A 16,900-nucleotide genomic window follows, 5' to 3' on the forward strand; every position below is an offset into this window, starting at 1 on the left:
AATAAAATAAGTTGGATAACAGATGCAGCCTTTAGTACACTATCCTGAAAATCAATTACAGCTACCACTCCCTAGCAGAACTGCCAGGGGCTGCTCCAGTCCATGGGGATATATAGCTTCAGTGCTCAGGAGACTGAATTACATATACAGGAGCAGCTATCAGTGGTTATGCATTGGAGAGAGCAGTGCCAGAAGAAATGGGCATTCAGAGGCATTCTTTACCTAGTACCTGATTGGGAGTTCTGTTCCTGGTTGTGGATTGCCTGCCTGGGCTCCTGGGTTATACTTGTTGAACCTGATTGCCAGTGCATTTGTCTTTTATATGGAGACTACTAGTCACAGCATGCAGTACTTTATCTGGATCCAAGAAGATTTCACGTTGATCCAGATGGTACATTGCATGCTTGATGATAACTGCAGTCTCTGTGGGTCCCAATTCTAGTAGAGATGCAAGTGGCTGCAGGTTACCTTTGGTCACCCCTATTTACAAGGGTTTACAATGAATTGAGCTGCTGGTGTTTAGTTATTTGTTAGCTCCAATTAATTATTTCCTTTGTAAAATTCAGTGCACAAAGATGGGAAGAAAACTAGGTTAAATTTAGGTTCTACCATCTTCATGGGTATCCCATTAAACACAATCTTCCAAATAAATCTGACTTTTTTATAATCCAGAATGTCAAATCAGTCACCTCAATGTTTGAGAAAGTCAGTGCTGCTAGCCACAGAGATTCAAATGCAAATTTCTACATTCTTACTCTACCTGGGTGAAAACAACATATTCTTTTATCCACTTCTAGGTCGCTGGTTCAAACCATTCCAGGTTAAAGTTGTGACTGTGTCTTCACTAGGAAGAAACTCCCTAGGACTTACATCGACCAACTAACCTGCATTAAAACTGCAACAGATTTATCTTCACTAGGATTGTAACAGAGTTTACTTAACATGGGTTAAAAATACACCATTTTCCCAAGTGAAAGTGAAGCCTGAAAATCACTGCTTTGTGATACACTATTGTATGACTGATGTGAAATTTAGGTCTTAGATGCTTTCCTACAAATATCCACTTGACAAAACCATCATCTCTGGCGATCCTTGTTATCAGCCTATGTAGACAGACCAAGGATTTGAATGCATGTGAGAATGAACTACCCACTCATCTCTAGTAGTGGTCTTTTCAGAATGGGTTGAGGCATGTTATCGGCAACATGAGGAGGCTGATATTGCTACCCCTGTAGTACCTGTTCTGTAGTTAAAGTTCAGTCAATGCTGTCAATCTTTCATAAGCTGGAACATAATTTTTAAAAGTCAGTTTTTATTGGTGACCGGTTGATCAATAATTCTGACAGTGTCAATGATTGGACTAATCTTTGCTCTCTGACTGAAATTTGCAGCTAATCCCATTTCTGCTTCAGAAGTCAAAGAAGTAACTTCCTAATGGGAAGAGAAAAAAATCTCATGCCTTTAGGCCTTGTCTACAGTATGGTGGAGGAGATCGATCTAAGTTATGCAACTTCAGCTATGTGAATAATGCAGCTGAAGTCGACGTACTTAGATCTACTTACTGTGGGGTCCACACTACACTATGTCGATGGGAGACGCTCTCCCGTTGACTCCCCTTACGCATCTCGTTCAGGTGGAGTACAGGAGTTGACAGGAATGCCACTTCAGTCGATTTAGCGGGTCTTCACTAGACCCGCTAAATCAACTGCTGATGCATCGGTCGCCACACGTGGATCACCCGGTAAGTGTAGACAAGTCCTTAGACTCAGACCAAAGTGTTGGGCCATGCTTCTTGTGCTGCATCATATGAGAGCCCTTAGAAGTGATTTGATCTGTTGAAAGAGGAGAATGAAAAGGTAACAGCAGATTTTATCAATGAATATATTTCAAAGTGAAAACTAATCTATACAAAATTGTGATTGACAATCGTCCCAACCCTTTTTATTTATATCAGTCCAGACTGATAACTGTTTGGGATCTGAATAACCCAACTTGTTTGTTTAATTCTTTTGTGTTAGCAGTTTTTTTAAAAAAGGGAGTGGAGCATAGCCACTAGCACAAGTAGAATAAGCTTTCTTTTTTCTTTAAAAGCCTGTTTTTTCTAAGCCTTTGCATATCAGCCAAGTTAAATGGTGTTGGGCTGAAGTCTGGTAATGTTTTCAACTTTTATGCAAATTATTTCACACAAATTACTGCAAAATGCTGTACCTATGGTACAGATCAGTGCAGACAGATTTAGATGTGACTGATGTAGTACAGTGAAATCTGTCCTAAGAGCACAACAAGGTTCAACAAAAATTGGTTGGTTAACAGACAGTCTTCTCATAAGAGTGGAGTAGAATTGTACTCCGTGCATGTGGTGATTTTTTGGGCTGGTCTCTGAAGATAGGAGGTTGACTAAGAAGGTTGGTCTCTTCTATAGGTTTCAGTGTCCTTCCCATTGCCTTAAACACTGTCTGAGTTCACTATGGGCTTGTCTGCATGCAGAGCTGCACTGGTTAACAGAAGGTGTGACTTTAAACCAGTATAGTTAAACCAGCGCCAGAAACTGTATGGACACTTTAAACCAGATTTAGCTTAAATTGACTATGAAAAGGTTTAAACTAAACCCTAATAAGCCACTCAAACTGAAATAAGAGTGGCCATAAAGGGGGTTGCCCTAGTTTAACTACAGCACTGGTCCAAAATAGACTCCAACTGACTTCAATGGGCTTTGGATCAGGCCCTGATTCACTTACATTGACAATGGGCCTGGAGATGAACCTGCCTTCCATTAGCCAAATCCACCTTGGGCAAGACCAAACCCTAAGTAAAGCGTTCTTGTAGAAACACTTTCTTTCTTTAAATCTAAATTAAATCAGTTGAACAGGGCTCCTATTTCTCTAGCCCCTGAATTCCACTAAGTGAATTCCAAACAGCGTTTTTCTAGAGGGAGCAGCAAGCAGAAGCCTCTGTACAAGGCTGGAAAATGTGGAGGAAAATAGAGCAACTTCTTTTTTTGTTCATATGTTTTACTCACAGAGTAACTGACGAAAGGAAGAACACCTTCCAGCACCATGGTACCTACAAGGAAAATGGAGATTGCCTTACTGTTTCTTGGAGCAAATAGGAACATGTACTAAAAAACACTGAGAGTGAGACAAACTGGATTATAGATGTTTTTTGTAAATTACTTGTGGATATCTTCAGTGGCTATTGCACAAGTAATGGAAGAGTTTGGGAGGTGTTCTGAGTGAGCTTTATGTTGAGTTTTCTATTCTCTGGTCCATATAAAAATAACAGCACAGATTTACTATTTGCTTATTTCTGAAAAATCTTTGAGATGTGAGTGCCTCTTTCACTGATACAACACCAGTTCCCTAACTCCTGTTGTCGCGTCCTACATTCAGAACAAAACAGCTTGTGTTGCTACTCTCTTTTTTTATTCCTTCACATGCAAGGCCATGTTTATATCTCTGTCTGCTACCTTTGATAAAAACATGTGGTTTGAAGTTCTACCAAAGATGAGCTACATTTTCTAAGCACAACAAACTAATTTAAATCATTAACTTTAATTTTTTTGGTCTTGTGGCTTGAAGTCAGGCCTTTGATGTTACTTGCGCAGAGTTAAGCTTATTTATTTAGAGCACATGGTAGAAAAGATTTCCAAGATTGACCTGAGTTAATTTGAATTGCTCCAGCAATGAATGTGGGCTTTCTTCTCTCATGGAATGATGCCAGTAACTTTTCTATCGGTCCACATAACAGGTACAGCTGGCTGTGTTTACATTATGCCCCCAGATGATTGTTGTTATTATTACTTCTTTGTACTGACGTGGCACCTAGGAGCTCCAGTCATGGACCAGGACCCCATTGTGCTAGGCGCTGTACAAACACAGAACAGTTTATCCCTGCCCCAAAGACCTTGCAATCTATGTACTGTGTTGTGTATAATTATCAAACTAGAGCTGGTTTGGAAACTTTTACACTTTTGATGAAAATGGGGAAAAATCACAAAAAAACCCAGCAACTTTCTGACAAGCTCTAAATCCAAACCAAACCAAAAAATACCAGTGACCGGCAGGCAACTGAGCTGTGGAGACTTAAGCAGGCATTTAGGAGAGCAAGCTCCCACTGGAGAAGGAGCAGCAGAGAGAGGGAGCTGCATTCTTTGGGACTCCTCTGCAGGCCTTAGCAGGGGCAGTTAGAATTTGGAAGACCTGGCCTCAGTGCTGCTGAATAGGCTGTAAAGCTGCAGGCATATGCAAGAGTGGGGTGAGAGGAGGAGTGTAAGAGGGGCAGGCACGAGCATGGTTGATGGTGGTGTTCTTGACCCTCTCTTGGTGCAAAGACCGCTATAAACATTTTATAAATTTAAAGAAAAAACAGTACCGGAGATACTACTGAAAGGGTGCTAACATTAGTCAGTTTTTGAAAGAAAATTCAAGTTGGCACTGCCCTTTTCACAAATGTATAGATCTATACGGATGAGTATTTGCCACAGTAAATGTTGCCAAATAGCCTTAGATGATTTGCATAAGCAAGTGGGGGCGAGCCCCTTGAAAGCGAGTGGCTCTGTAAAGCTGCCTGGCAATCATAGAATCATAGAATATCAGGGTTGGAAGGGACCTCAGGAGGTCATCTAGTCCAACCCCCTGCTCAAAGCAGGACCAATCCCCAATTAAATCATCCCAGCCAGGGCTTTGTCAAGCCTGACCTTAAAAACTTCTAAGGAAGGAGATTCTACCACCTCCCTAGGTAGCACATTCCAGTGTTTCACCACCCTCTTGGTGAAAAAGTTTTTCCTAATATCCAACCTAAACCTCCCCCACTGCAACTTGAGACCATTACTCCTTGTCCTGTCCTCTTCTACCATTGAGAATAGTCTAGAACCATCCTCTCTGGAACCACCTCTCAGGTAGTTGAAAGTAGCTATCAAATCCCCCCTCATTCTTCTCTTCTGCAGACTAAACAATCCCAGTTCCCTCAGCCTCTCCTCATAAGTCATGTGTTCCAGACCCCTAATCATTTTTGTTGCCCTTCGCTGGACTCTCTCCAACTTATCCACATCCTTCATGTAGTGTGGGGCCCAAAACTGGACACAGTACTCCAGATGAGGCCTCACCAATGTTGAATAGAGGGGAACGATCACGTCCCTCGATCTGCTCGCTATGCCCCTACTTATACATCCCAAAATGCCATTGGCCTTCTTGGCAACAAGGGCACGCTGCTGACTCATATCCAGCTTCTTGTCCACTGTCACCCCTAGGTCCTTTTCCGCAGAACTGCTGCCTAGCCATTCGGTCCCTAGTCTGTAGCGGTGCATTGGGTTCTTCCGTCCTAAGTGCACAGTGCAGTGTCTGCAGAGCAGGCTTGCTTGTCTGCAAAGCAGGCAGGGATTCTCTTTGCACTTCCGGGTCAGAACAAGGGGTGCTACTAGGGTGGAGTGAAGGAAACAAAAGAGTGAGGTAGCCACATAGCCAATGGTGGGGGGAGAGGGGTTGTGACCATGACACCAACACTACCTATCCATATTATCTTCTCACAGCTTTGGTGGGGCTGGTCTCCTCCGTTCCTCATTTTATGGTCGCTGAATTCCCTGTTTTACACAACTGCTTTCCCTATCCTGACTGTCCTCTTTATTCAACTAAAAGCACCAATTTAAGAGCCTCGCGTTTTCCTTTTCACCCAGATGGTATCCTCTACGCAACTGGGAACAATCTGTGCTAAAAATGAATGGGCACAAGCCCAAGACTGTAGACTCACTCACAAGATGATCCTCCTTCTGTGTTACTTCAAACTAAATTCATATTCGGGCGTACTTTGCATTAGAATGAGCATACCCGAAAGGAATTGCAGAATAAGGAAGAAAAGAAAAGGCCTGTGATGTTTTGTTTTAGCCTGGCTTGCTCTTAATCCTGGTAGCCATTCAGCCTGGATGGTAGCAGTAAGCCTGAGTACCAGCTGTGCCTTGCCATGTGCTGCTGTGCTATTTCCAACTCCTGTGAAAATGAGACATTTCCATTTAATTTGCATTTTTCTCTTTTTATCGAACAAACAAATGAGCACAGAAAATGCATTTATGTCCCCATTAGTGATGCCTCCCCTCCATTCAGCTACATATACGGTATGACCCCTTTCAATCCATTACTTTCTTTACATTTTCTAACATCGTGTTCTTAAAAGAAAATAACTAGACATCCTGTCATCAATGGAATATGCCTGGTTATTGATTAGCTCTCCCGCAGTTTTCAGCTGTGCTTTTGGCATTTGTGTACTGAATGCAGATTCTCGGTCACAACCCCATTCGTCAATCCAGGGTAGTGGATATACTGAACACTAAGAGAGCTCTACTGGAAAGTGTCCTTGGCACAAAAAATCCTTGTATATTTAAATATGTATTAGGAGTTTATCAAAAGATCCCAGTATTTTGGTTTGCCTTTGTTATTTGCCCACCACTTTACATTTAAGGGACTCATGCATTTTGCCCTCTGAAACATTTGATACCCATCCCTTACTATGATATGGTCAGCTACTGAAGGTTTCCTGCCTAATCTTTTATTCTCGTCCCTCTTCTCCCTTTGGTGCCACCAAAGACCTGGTGGCCTGACTGCCTCCATTGAGAATATCAGCCCCTACTTTTGAATACATGCGGCCTCCCTCTACCCATCTTCACATCCTTCAGCAGGGAATGCATCCAGATAGCCAATAACTTGGCCAGTCCCACATGAAGCACTCAGAATGAGATGAAACAGAAATCTGTGGTTTGAGATGGGTCTACCAAAACATCAGATAAATGCCAAATGAGCTAGGATGAACAGAAGGAGAATCAGCCCTTCTGTGACTGCTATGCTCCTCACAGTTGAATCTGATGGTGTCGTCCTTTCTCCTTCTGCCTCACATACCTTCTGAAGCAGTTCCTAGTAGCTTCAATCATGCCCTTGAGAACTTCCTGCCAAGTTTGATTTCTTAACATTACAGGACAACAGAGAACTCCCAAAATATTGCTCTCCCCTATTGAGAGAGGCTGGCATAGAAAGCAGATACTTCCCCCGCCCTCAGTGGTCTGATACCCTGATATATACCTTCCTTCCTCTTACTTTGCTAGCCAAGTCTGCAAGAAAAATCAAGACAAATCAGCCCAGTGATCTTGGCAGCATCACAGCAGTTTGGTTTCCCCATCTTTGAGAGATTTCAGCCTGCAGACCATGGATGCACCGTGTGTGTGGAGGATCTCCTCATTCAGTAACTGTTTAGGGACCAAAGACAGAAAATCAACACTTTCATCCCGGAGACTGTACAAAAGAACATTCTATAAAACATAGCTAGCTGCTCGCAGAAGCTGGGACACCTTCCACTTACTTCATACTGGAAGAGGTTCTACACCTAGAGTGTGAAGAACCTTGTCCCAAGAATGTAACTTGCCAGATACAGACTTGAAGAAACTTTCAGTTATGAACTACTTAGACTTTCCTGTTCAGTAGCTTTTGCAAGGTCTTACATCTTAACTCCAAGTGGCAGAATTTGATGTGCTCAAGATATCTAGGGGAGAAGGTCACCAAGCATCTAATTATTTCCAGATTCTTAAGATCAGTTTCCAGGCTCAGATCGTGTTCCAAATTCTAATTGTAACATTATATTTTTATTCTGGACTTTTTTGCATCATACTTTTCTATCTGTAAGAATTTTGGTGCTCTATTTTCTGTTACAACAAAGGTTGCATGCCAGATAAGTCACCTTGGTATGAAGAGTGAGGCTAATTAAGTGAAATAACTATGAAGGAGCCAATTTTCCAGTTTATGGTGGACAAAGTTGTTTTAGGGATAGCAACCAAACCTATGGCAAAGACCAATTTGGTTACCTATTTGACTTGAAAAACATCTTTATCCTTGTGATTGACGTGTGGGCACCCCATGGAATGCAACTTCATTTTCTAGATGGCAGGTGGGCTTGCAAGTATTTCCTAAGTCAAACTGAACCCATTCAGAAATTAGATGCCTTATTTGTCCTTGTCTAGAGCCACTGGCAAGGAACTAGAGCCATGAAAATAAGTGACTGGATATGGTGACTATATCAGAAGCTTAGAGAAAAGTAAATAAAACTCTTTCTGCTGTGACTAAAGCCCACTGTATGGGTTGCATGGCAGAACTCTGGGCAGAGGGAAGTTTCATCTTATGATGCGATCTGCAGAGGAATCATTTGGATAGTGCTATCTTCTGTACATGACCAGATAGAGATGTACTTGTCAACTGATGTGGCCTTTGGTGATCTGGTCTTGCAGGCTCCATTGGTCACTCATATTTATATCTTTAACCCAGTCATTTCTAATCTTGTACCATTCGCTAATTTCCAAAGTGCCCCTGCACTGGTTAGTGAGGCTGCATATATTGGATATTATAGTTTCTTACTTGAAAATTAGTCTTCTTATAGCATCTCCCCAGTCTGGAGGATTCCATCCCTCGTTAACATAGCTCTCTGGTTTTGATAGGTAGGTAGGTATGTAAGTACATTTGCTTTGGAATAATTTTTTGGATTATTTTGCCAGGCATCTGCCCTAAGAGTTTTTGGCTCCATTACAAGTTTTCAGCAAGGCTTGCCTCTATTTTCAGTAGGTGGTTAGGATTTCTCAGTAGGGCTTCCAGATTACTGGTGTGTGCGCTAGCAGAAGATCACTTCAATAGGTAAGAAATAGAATTGCCATCTTTATTATCATTTCATTACTAGAAGCTCTTTAGCCTAAATACATTTCTGTCCAATGCAATGTTTCTTCCAATTCCAGTAACAAGTTCTTTCTGCTTAGAACTGGGGTGGGCAAACTACGGCCCGCAGGCTGGATCTGGTCCGCGGGATTGCCACCCCCGGGGTGCTGCGGAGCTAAGGCAGGCTCCCTGTCTGCCCTGGCCCTGTACCACTCCCAGAAGCGGCCAGCACCACATCCCTGTAGTCCCTGGGGGAGGGAAGGGGGCAGAGGGCTCCGTGCGCTGCCCTCGCCTGCAGGCGCACCGCCCCCTGCAGCTTTCATTGGGCAGGAACGGGGAACCACGGGGAGGTACCCTCAGGTGAGGGCAGCGCACGGAGCCCTCTGCCCCCTTCCCCCAGGGGCCGCAGGGATGTGGTGCCAGCTGCTTCTGGGAGTGGCACAGGGCCAGGGCAGGCAGGGAGCATGCCTTAGCCTCACTGCGTGCTTCTGCCACCCCGGAGCCACTCAAGGTAAGTGGCACTGGGCTGGAGTCCGCACCCCGAACCCCTCCTGCACCCTGCACCCCAACCCCCTGCCTTGAGTCCCCTGCCGCACCCCACACCCCCCTCCACCTCAACCCTCTGCCCTGAGCCCCCAATCCCCGGCCCTGAGCCCTCTGCCTCACCATGCACTCCCTCCCACACCCTAATCCCCTGCCCCAGCCCTACATTCATGGCCCTGAATGCAATTTCCCCACCCATATGTGACCCTCGGGCCAAAAAGTTTGCCCACCCCTGGCTTAGAACAAGATTTAAAAGCTGTTTAGGAGCAACTACCTATCTTGAGCTATAGCAGCATTGGCAGAATATAGCTGCTCTGCCTGCAGTTGCTATGGGGAGCCAAAGCCATGGCAAGATTTTATGCTGCAGTTATTTATATAACTATTTGTATCCTGTGTTTGTGATGATAGTGACTGTATCATTCAGAAATAAGATCCCATGCACATTTTGATTTAAAAATAAAATGATAAAATATCTTACCTTTTATCTGAAATCCTTTATACATTATCCTATCACAAAACATTTCAGAGAGGGTCAACTGTAATCTAAAAAGAAAAGAAAGTTTTTATGGTGTGATATAAAGAGAAGAACTGAGTGAAGTGTACAGATATGGGTAAATTTAAATGGAAAGAGGGGGTCCTGCCTTAAATCGTTTTTCAAACAAATATGTGTTAGATTTAAGTCCACCAAATTTTGGTACCTGAGCAATCAGTACACATTTTTATTTGTGTGTCATACTTTGATTACAGTTATCCTTTCATATTCAAGGACAAAGTCCCTTCTTTGTCATTGATTTGGTTCTATTATTTCAAGAGAAAAGCATGAATATGTGTTTTTGTTTTGCTTTTAATTGCATGAATTTCAGTCTTTATACTTTTCATTTTTTAAACGTATTAAACCTAAATTTAACAAACGTGTATTTTACATTCTTTGACAACATTTTTCCTGGGTATTAAATGATTTGAAAACAATCTAACTCATTAAACAGTCTGTGTGCAGTGTCTTGGTCCAAATTATAGTTCTAAATGACATCATACATTTCATATATTAGCATTAGGCATAGGCCTGAAATATAATATATTGTAACTCACCTCTTCCTTGTCAGGCAGCTGAGCTAAGGAAAAGAAATATCTCCTGAATGAAATTAGTCAGAGTTACTTCCTGGAAAGCTGTTAATGAGGCAAAAAATGTCTCTTGTGCTGTCTGATAATTATTCACTTTTCCATTGGATTATTAATGCCGAGACTAATGGGCTAAATTTATCCCTGGCATAATTTCACTGATTTCAGTGGAGTTATTTCAGGGATGAATTTGTCCCCATTTGTGTTTTTCCTCATGCCCAATTTATTGTTATGCTGCCATACTCCTTTCAGCTGAACATTGCTGTTGGAATCTATACAGCAAGTTAACTTGGAGTATGGCCCTGACAATTTGAAGTAACGAAGCTTTATCCTTCAAGGTGATATGTAACCTTGACCCCCACGTACATCTTTGTTCAGGCGTGGACCATTTTGACCTTGGCATGATTTAAATTTGTCTTCCCCCCCTGAAGAAAAGAACAATACTTTTATATTCATAGGAATCAAAGCATATTCATACAGTTGCCATTATAGTCAAGTTCCTCTGAAGGCGGGTGCCTATAATTCTGTTTAATGTAGATGTTCTTCTATATATTTGATATGGAATTGATTGGCGTTGCTCATTGTAATTTCTGCTAGTTTCACTGCAGAACTTTTTACAATACTAGAATGGCACTTTACTATAAAAAAGAAGATAATGGACCAGATCCCATTCGCTCAAAGAGCTTCACCTTTCTGCATAGGAGGAAATGTGACTACATCTTTCCTTGTGCTGCCACTACTTACACTTTACTCACCCAACATAACTATCCTTTTTACTGTTTTACTGTCTCTTATAGATTTGCAGAATATGATTAATATGTTGAACAGTAGGACATATTGGAATGCAGTGAGCCAAATTTTGAGCTCAGTTCCGCAGATGTAAATCCAAAGCTTCAGAGGAACTAACCTAGATTGATATTTGGTTTAGATTACTACATTATAAAATTAGAAAGGGCCACTGTGATCAACTAGTCTGACTTCCTGTATAGCACAGACCAGAAGATGTCCCCAAATTAATTTGTATGTGACCTAAAGCATCTATTTAAGAAAAACATCCAATCTTGATTTAACAAATGCCAAGTTATGGAGAATCTACCACCACCCTTAGGAAACTATTCCAAAGCTTAATTATCCTCACTGTTAAAAATGTGTGCCTTATTTCCAGTGTAACCAAGAATGGAATCCGGTCTCTTGTATTTTTTTTTAAATCGTTACTACAGATATTATGGAGATTAAAAGGATCTAATAGCGAATGTTACATATACTCACTGAAAGATGCAGGGGGAGTGGAATTTTTCATGGCTTTGAGCCCACTTGCCATCATAAGATGGTTCCATTTATGTAATCTGATGGCTTTTAAATAAAAGTCCATTCTTCTCAAGTGACAATTCTATTTTTCCAGCCTGGATCAGAAGGTACTATTTATAGGTTTGGGGGCCCTATGTAGTGCGTTGTAGGGGTGGGAGAGAAGAGTTTCTGCTAGATCAAGGAAACTATAAAACAAAGGAATCTGAATGTGTTACTACCAATGGGAGATTTTGAATACTTATATGGGAGTAGAAGGCTTCTGTGCTGAGCGCTCACCAGTAACAGAGTGTCTGAATGTTGCCATGGCTATAGCAGCAACAGATGTAGCCATGGACATTATTGCCAAGACACTTAAAAGGAGAAAGGGAAGGGGATGAGCTTGGAAAAACAGTGTCATATAGTAAAGGTCATCTGAAGAACACCTGAGAATGCAGTCTTTCCTCTTAAAAAGACAAAGAATTGTACTGCTTATGCCGATTTTCCAGTATAATTATAAACAACTAGAAATACGATAGCTGTATTTATAGCTAAATGCCATGCTATAGCAACACAAAAATCACAGAAAAAAACTTACCCAACAAAAGTCACAAAACCAACCATAGAGGAAAGAAATCAGTAGGGTTGTTTAATATTCTGTTGTTTTACAGCCAAGCAGCCAGCCAAGCTAACACTTAACAAATGTTTGTACCTAGGGAGAAGAAGTGTTTACCTTTTCCCTATCCCCACTTATATACAGCAGTCATAGGAATGTCTAAATCAGTTTGCTTAGGGTACATTGTGTCCTACAAGCACAGAGTCAGTGCTGATTAGCAAAAGGTGTTAATGAGTGGAACAGTTGACAGACACTTCTTGTCCCAGATTTATCATCTCTGTGACACGTGCTCTCTACTGTTCCATGGAGCAAAAATCCTGCAGTTAGTCAAGAACCTGAGACTTCCAGAGTATTTTATGCTGCTGGAGAGTTACCGGACTAATTCACCATTGTTAGCTAAGCTATCCCCTTACGATCACCTTTTTTAAATGCACTTCTTTTGAACTGTGCTTTGTTTAATTTTTGCAGCCTGGAGAATAAAAACTAGAAAATGTGTCAGCATTATATTAAAAGCCATGGCTATGGCTACAAATGGAGATGGTGCTTTGCAAACAGTTGGAAAGTCATCTTAACAACCATCAGGAATAGACATTTTAAAGTGTCTTTTTAGTGAAAGTAGACATTGAAGACATTCATCCAAGGGAGCTTCCAACTCACTTTGGTGAGCGCAGGTTCCAGCTTGGAAATAAAATTGGATGTGACATTATGCGTACCAGGCCTGATATGATTTGGATATAGGCCTCAGTAGATTTAACATTCAACTGTTACTTCTGATAGTCATCATGCAGTACTGTACATTTAATTCTGGAAAGTTTAGGATAAGCTATGAGATTTAATAAAAAGGTTGAGGGTGAAATCCTTGCCCCATTGAAGTCCATGAGAGTTTTGTCTTTGACTTAATGGAGCCAAGATTTCACCCTAGGTCTCCTAGCGTGTTATATTTGTTAAGATGTCTATACTTAATTATCTATTAAGGGGGTTTTGTGAGATGATGGCTGTATAACGATTTAGTAGCTTTTTTGTTTCATGCAGCATACAATTATTGGATTTTGTTTTTTGATACTTTACTTGTTGGGTGCTCAACCTGAAACCTTTAAAGGGGCTGGCTAGGCCGATGGTGTGTCCACTCCTCATCACTTTCTGAAAATCAGGCCCTTTTAAGGTGTCTTAGTTTGAGTTCCCAAAATCACTAGTCACTTTTGAAAATCTTGGCCTACATTTTTCACTTACTGAACTTAGAAGAAATATTTTCTCATCAAAATTTGCTATTGAACTTGCCCTGTTAATAATTTTATTTAGCAAACTATATTTTTATATCCAATTTATATTGTTCCAGATTGCAGCAACGTTATAAACACAGTCAGCTTTAGTAAATATTGGCTTCGCATTTTCCTATTCCCTTTGGAAACAAATGACAGAAGTAGTACAGTAAGTGCTAAAACTAATACATCTCAAATACTTGCAATTGCTCTTGTATAATATTTCATAATCTTGACTGCTGTAGTTGCTGGTACTTTTTACCTGGACTTAATTAATGGACAGAGTTGGAATTATATGTAGGCAGTATCATTATTTTTAACTTAAAAGTGACCTGTTAGAAAAGAACATAGAGTTTGAGCCTTGTTTTTTGTCCCTTTCAATTAACCATCCCATAGACGTCCCAAAAGTACAGCATGAAAGCCAGAAAAGGGCAGTGGAAAAAATCCTGTTTAAAAACAAACAAACAAAAAAGAAAACTTTTTCAGGCCTTTGTTAAGCATCATAAATAAGCAAAAAGAGCGTAAACCCAAGGCATAGGTTTGATTGCAGTACAACACCACTATATCTTGAACAGGAGAGAGGAGGGAGGACAGTCACCATGGGGTCAACCCAGCATTCTAACAGAAGATAAGGACACGTTGCAAGGAGATGGACGCCTAGAAGGCAATCTGAATGAGAAATAGAGCCCTGTGTGCAGCCGGTGACACTAATGAAACACAGAGTTCCATTAGGCCTGGTGGAGCCAGTGAGGAAGGAACTGGCAGGTCTGTGAAGAAAAAGCATCATTACGCGATTCCAGCTATCACAGAATAGATCAGCAGCCCAGTAGTGGTGAGAAAACCAGGTAAACTGAGGAGCTGCATTGATCCAAAACCACTTAATAGAGTATTGAAAAGAAGTTGCTACCCATGAGCAGTGATTGAGGACATGCTGCCTGATTTATGCAGGGTAGACGTGTTCACTGTTTGTGGTGTCAAGAATGGTTTCTGGCATACTGAGCTACATGAACCATCCAGCCACCTGCCACCATTGCCACACCTTTAGGCAGGTAGTGCTGCTTACAGTGGGGCAAGCAGAATTTATTTCTTACCGGTATGCTGCACATAGGCGACTCATGGGAGGGACACAAAAGGGAGGGGGACACTAGCTAAAGGGGGCATGTGACACCCATGTGACTCTGCCAGGCCCCCTGCCTGGGCCCCCCGCACTCTCCCTGTCCCCTCCCCATCCCACATTACTTGGGGAGTGGGGGCTCTGTCCTCCCACTGCGCCAGATACAGATTTCTGAACTGCAGGACTCTCCGGAACCGCAGTGACAAAAGGAGCAGAACGTGGGGCTGCCCAGCGGCCCCATGCTGGCAGCTCCGCCATCCCCGGCTGTACTGTCCCCAGCCCTGCCCCCAGCCCCATCCTCTGGCGGGGCAGTACAGAACCCAGACAGGAGACTCAGCTACGTGGAAGGGCTGGGGATGGGGCTTGGGACGGTACAGCCACACTGGAGGGCGGCCCCATGTTCTGCTCCTGTGTCTTTCCAGTATTGTGTACTGGCAATAAATATCCTAATGGTACAGGGTACCAGACCATACTGCCCTACTTGCACCACTGGCTGCATATGAATGACTTGGGGCATTAAGCCCAGCCCCAGACGTGTTCCAGTGTAAACTGAACCAGGCACTAGAGGGATTCCCAGATAGGAAGATTGTATCTGATGCGGTTCTTGTCGTAAGAGAAAGAGATGACAAGAAAGAGGCAACGCAGGACCCTGACATCAAGGTGTGACCACTCCAAACAGGTACCAGGAGGAATGGCATATGAGGCTGAACACAGACAAGCTGAAGTGAGGAAAACTGAAGGATTGTGGCCAGACCCCAAGAAATTGAGGAAATGCCCAGACCAAAGCATGTGAAGGGAGTGCTGCAATTTGTAAGGATTGCCAGCTATCTTTCCAGATTCTGCCCACACCTATCAAAAGCCTGTGGAAGCTTGAGACAATTCATATACCATGATGCAGTGTGGGAATAGTCAGAGACCAAGAGCAGGTAGTTAGAAGAGTAAAGAAAATCATAAGCAAGGCACCATTCGTGCGGAGAAGCAAGTGCTACAGTGTGATGCTGCAGAAGGAGGCCTAGGAGCAGCACTGATGCAAATCCAGCAGCCCATAGCATTTGCTAATAGAGCCCTGGCAGACCCAGAAAGGGGTATGCTCAGATACAAAAGGAGCTCCTGTTTGTGCTCTTTGGGATGCAATAATTGCATCCATTCACCTCTGGGCACCAAGTGGATGTGCAGTGTGATCACAAACTGTTAGAAAACATCATGAAGAAGCCACTGCTGAGTGCACCTGAGTGACTACAACATATGTTATAGAGAGTCCAGCGCTGAGCAGGAGATTTCAGAGTAGCAGCCGTATTAGTCTGTATCCGCAAAAAGAGCAGGAGTACTTGTGGCACCTTAGAGATTAAGGAATTTATTAGAGCATAAGCTTTCGTGGGGTACAGCCCACTTCATCAGATGCATAGAATGGAACTGCTGAGCCTGAATTAATGTGCGAACTAGATACCATTAACTTGGGTCTGAACAGAGACTGGGAGTGGCTGGGTCATTACACATATTGAATCTATTTCCCTAAGTTAAGTATCCTCACACCTTCTTGTCAACTGTCTAAATGGGCCATCTTGATTATCGCTACAAAAGTTTTTTTCTCCTGCTGATAATAGCTCATCTTAATTAATTAGCCTCTTACAGTTTGTATGGCAACTTCCACCTTCTCATATATATATCTTCTTACTATATGTTCCATTCTATGCATCCGATCAAGTGGGCTGTAGCCCACAAAAGCTTATGCTCTAATAAATTTGTTAGTCTCTAAGGTGCCACAAGTACTCTTGTTCTCTGAGCAGGAGATTGTCTGTCAACATGCTACAATACCTTCATGTTTCTGATAGGCAGCTCCAGGCAATCCAACAAAGCACAGAACAGGATGGGTGCTACAGGCAGTAAAATGATTTGTTCTCTAGGGTTGGCCAGATCGCAAGGAACAAGTGCAACAGGAAGTTACCCCCTAAAGCCAGGTGAGGGATGAACTGTGTGTGCAAAACAGGATTTTGATTAAAGGGCATCGAGCATAATCCCAGCAGATTTAAGAGCTGATATGGTGTTACAGATACACATGTTTCATCTGTGCATGCCTGAGATGAACCAGGTAGTGTATGTACTGGGCAACGCCCAACCGAGAGCACATATGGAACTGTAGGAGGTGTGTAAAAGGTATAGTGATCAACAACAGCATGAGACTTAGCCTCCTGAAGTCCCAACCTTGGAAAAAGTTGCAATAGATCTGTACTCTTTTAATGACAGGAGCTAGATGGTCACAGTAGATTACTACTTCAGTTTCTGGGAG

The 16,900-nt window shown here is 42.4% G+C and overlaps 1 protein-coding gene and 1 long non-coding RNA gene across 10 annotated transcripts in view; one reads left to right on the forward strand and one right to left on the reverse strand.

The window, feature by feature from the left end:
• Positions 1-16,900, forward strand: part of ST7 (suppression of tumorigenicity 7) — a 228,779-nt gene that overhangs the window by 77,008 nt on the left and 134,871 nt on the right. Inside the window, exon 1 of one of the 9 annotated variants that reach the window (XM_043549901.1) lies at positions 13,582-13,668. The exons of the other annotated variants lie outside the window; for them this stretch is intronic. Within the exon in view, the coding sequence (XP_043405836.1) occupies position 13,668 (1 nt within the window). The 5' untranslated portion in view covers positions 13,582-13,667. Of the gene's footprint in view, positions 1-13,581; positions 13,669-16,900 lie in introns of those variants that run through there. 9 annotated transcript variants of the gene reach the window in all.
• On the reverse strand, positions 1,633-12,351 carry LOC119565068. The gene is made up of 5 exons (XR_006291893.1): positions 12,223-12,351; positions 9,700-9,764; positions 7,080-7,228; positions 3,020-3,063; positions 1,633-1,832 (listed from the first exon to the last, which is right to left on the reverse strand). It is a non-coding gene; the product is annotated as an uncharacterized LOC119565068 (long non-coding RNA).

The sequence above is a fragment of the Chelonia mydas genome, chromosome 1 (assembly GCF_015237465.2).
Source record: "Chelonia mydas isolate rCheMyd1 chromosome 1, rCheMyd1.pri.v2, whole genome shotgun sequence".
In the NCBI taxonomy this organism is placed as follows: Eukaryota; Metazoa; Chordata; order Testudines; family Cheloniidae; genus Chelonia; species Chelonia mydas.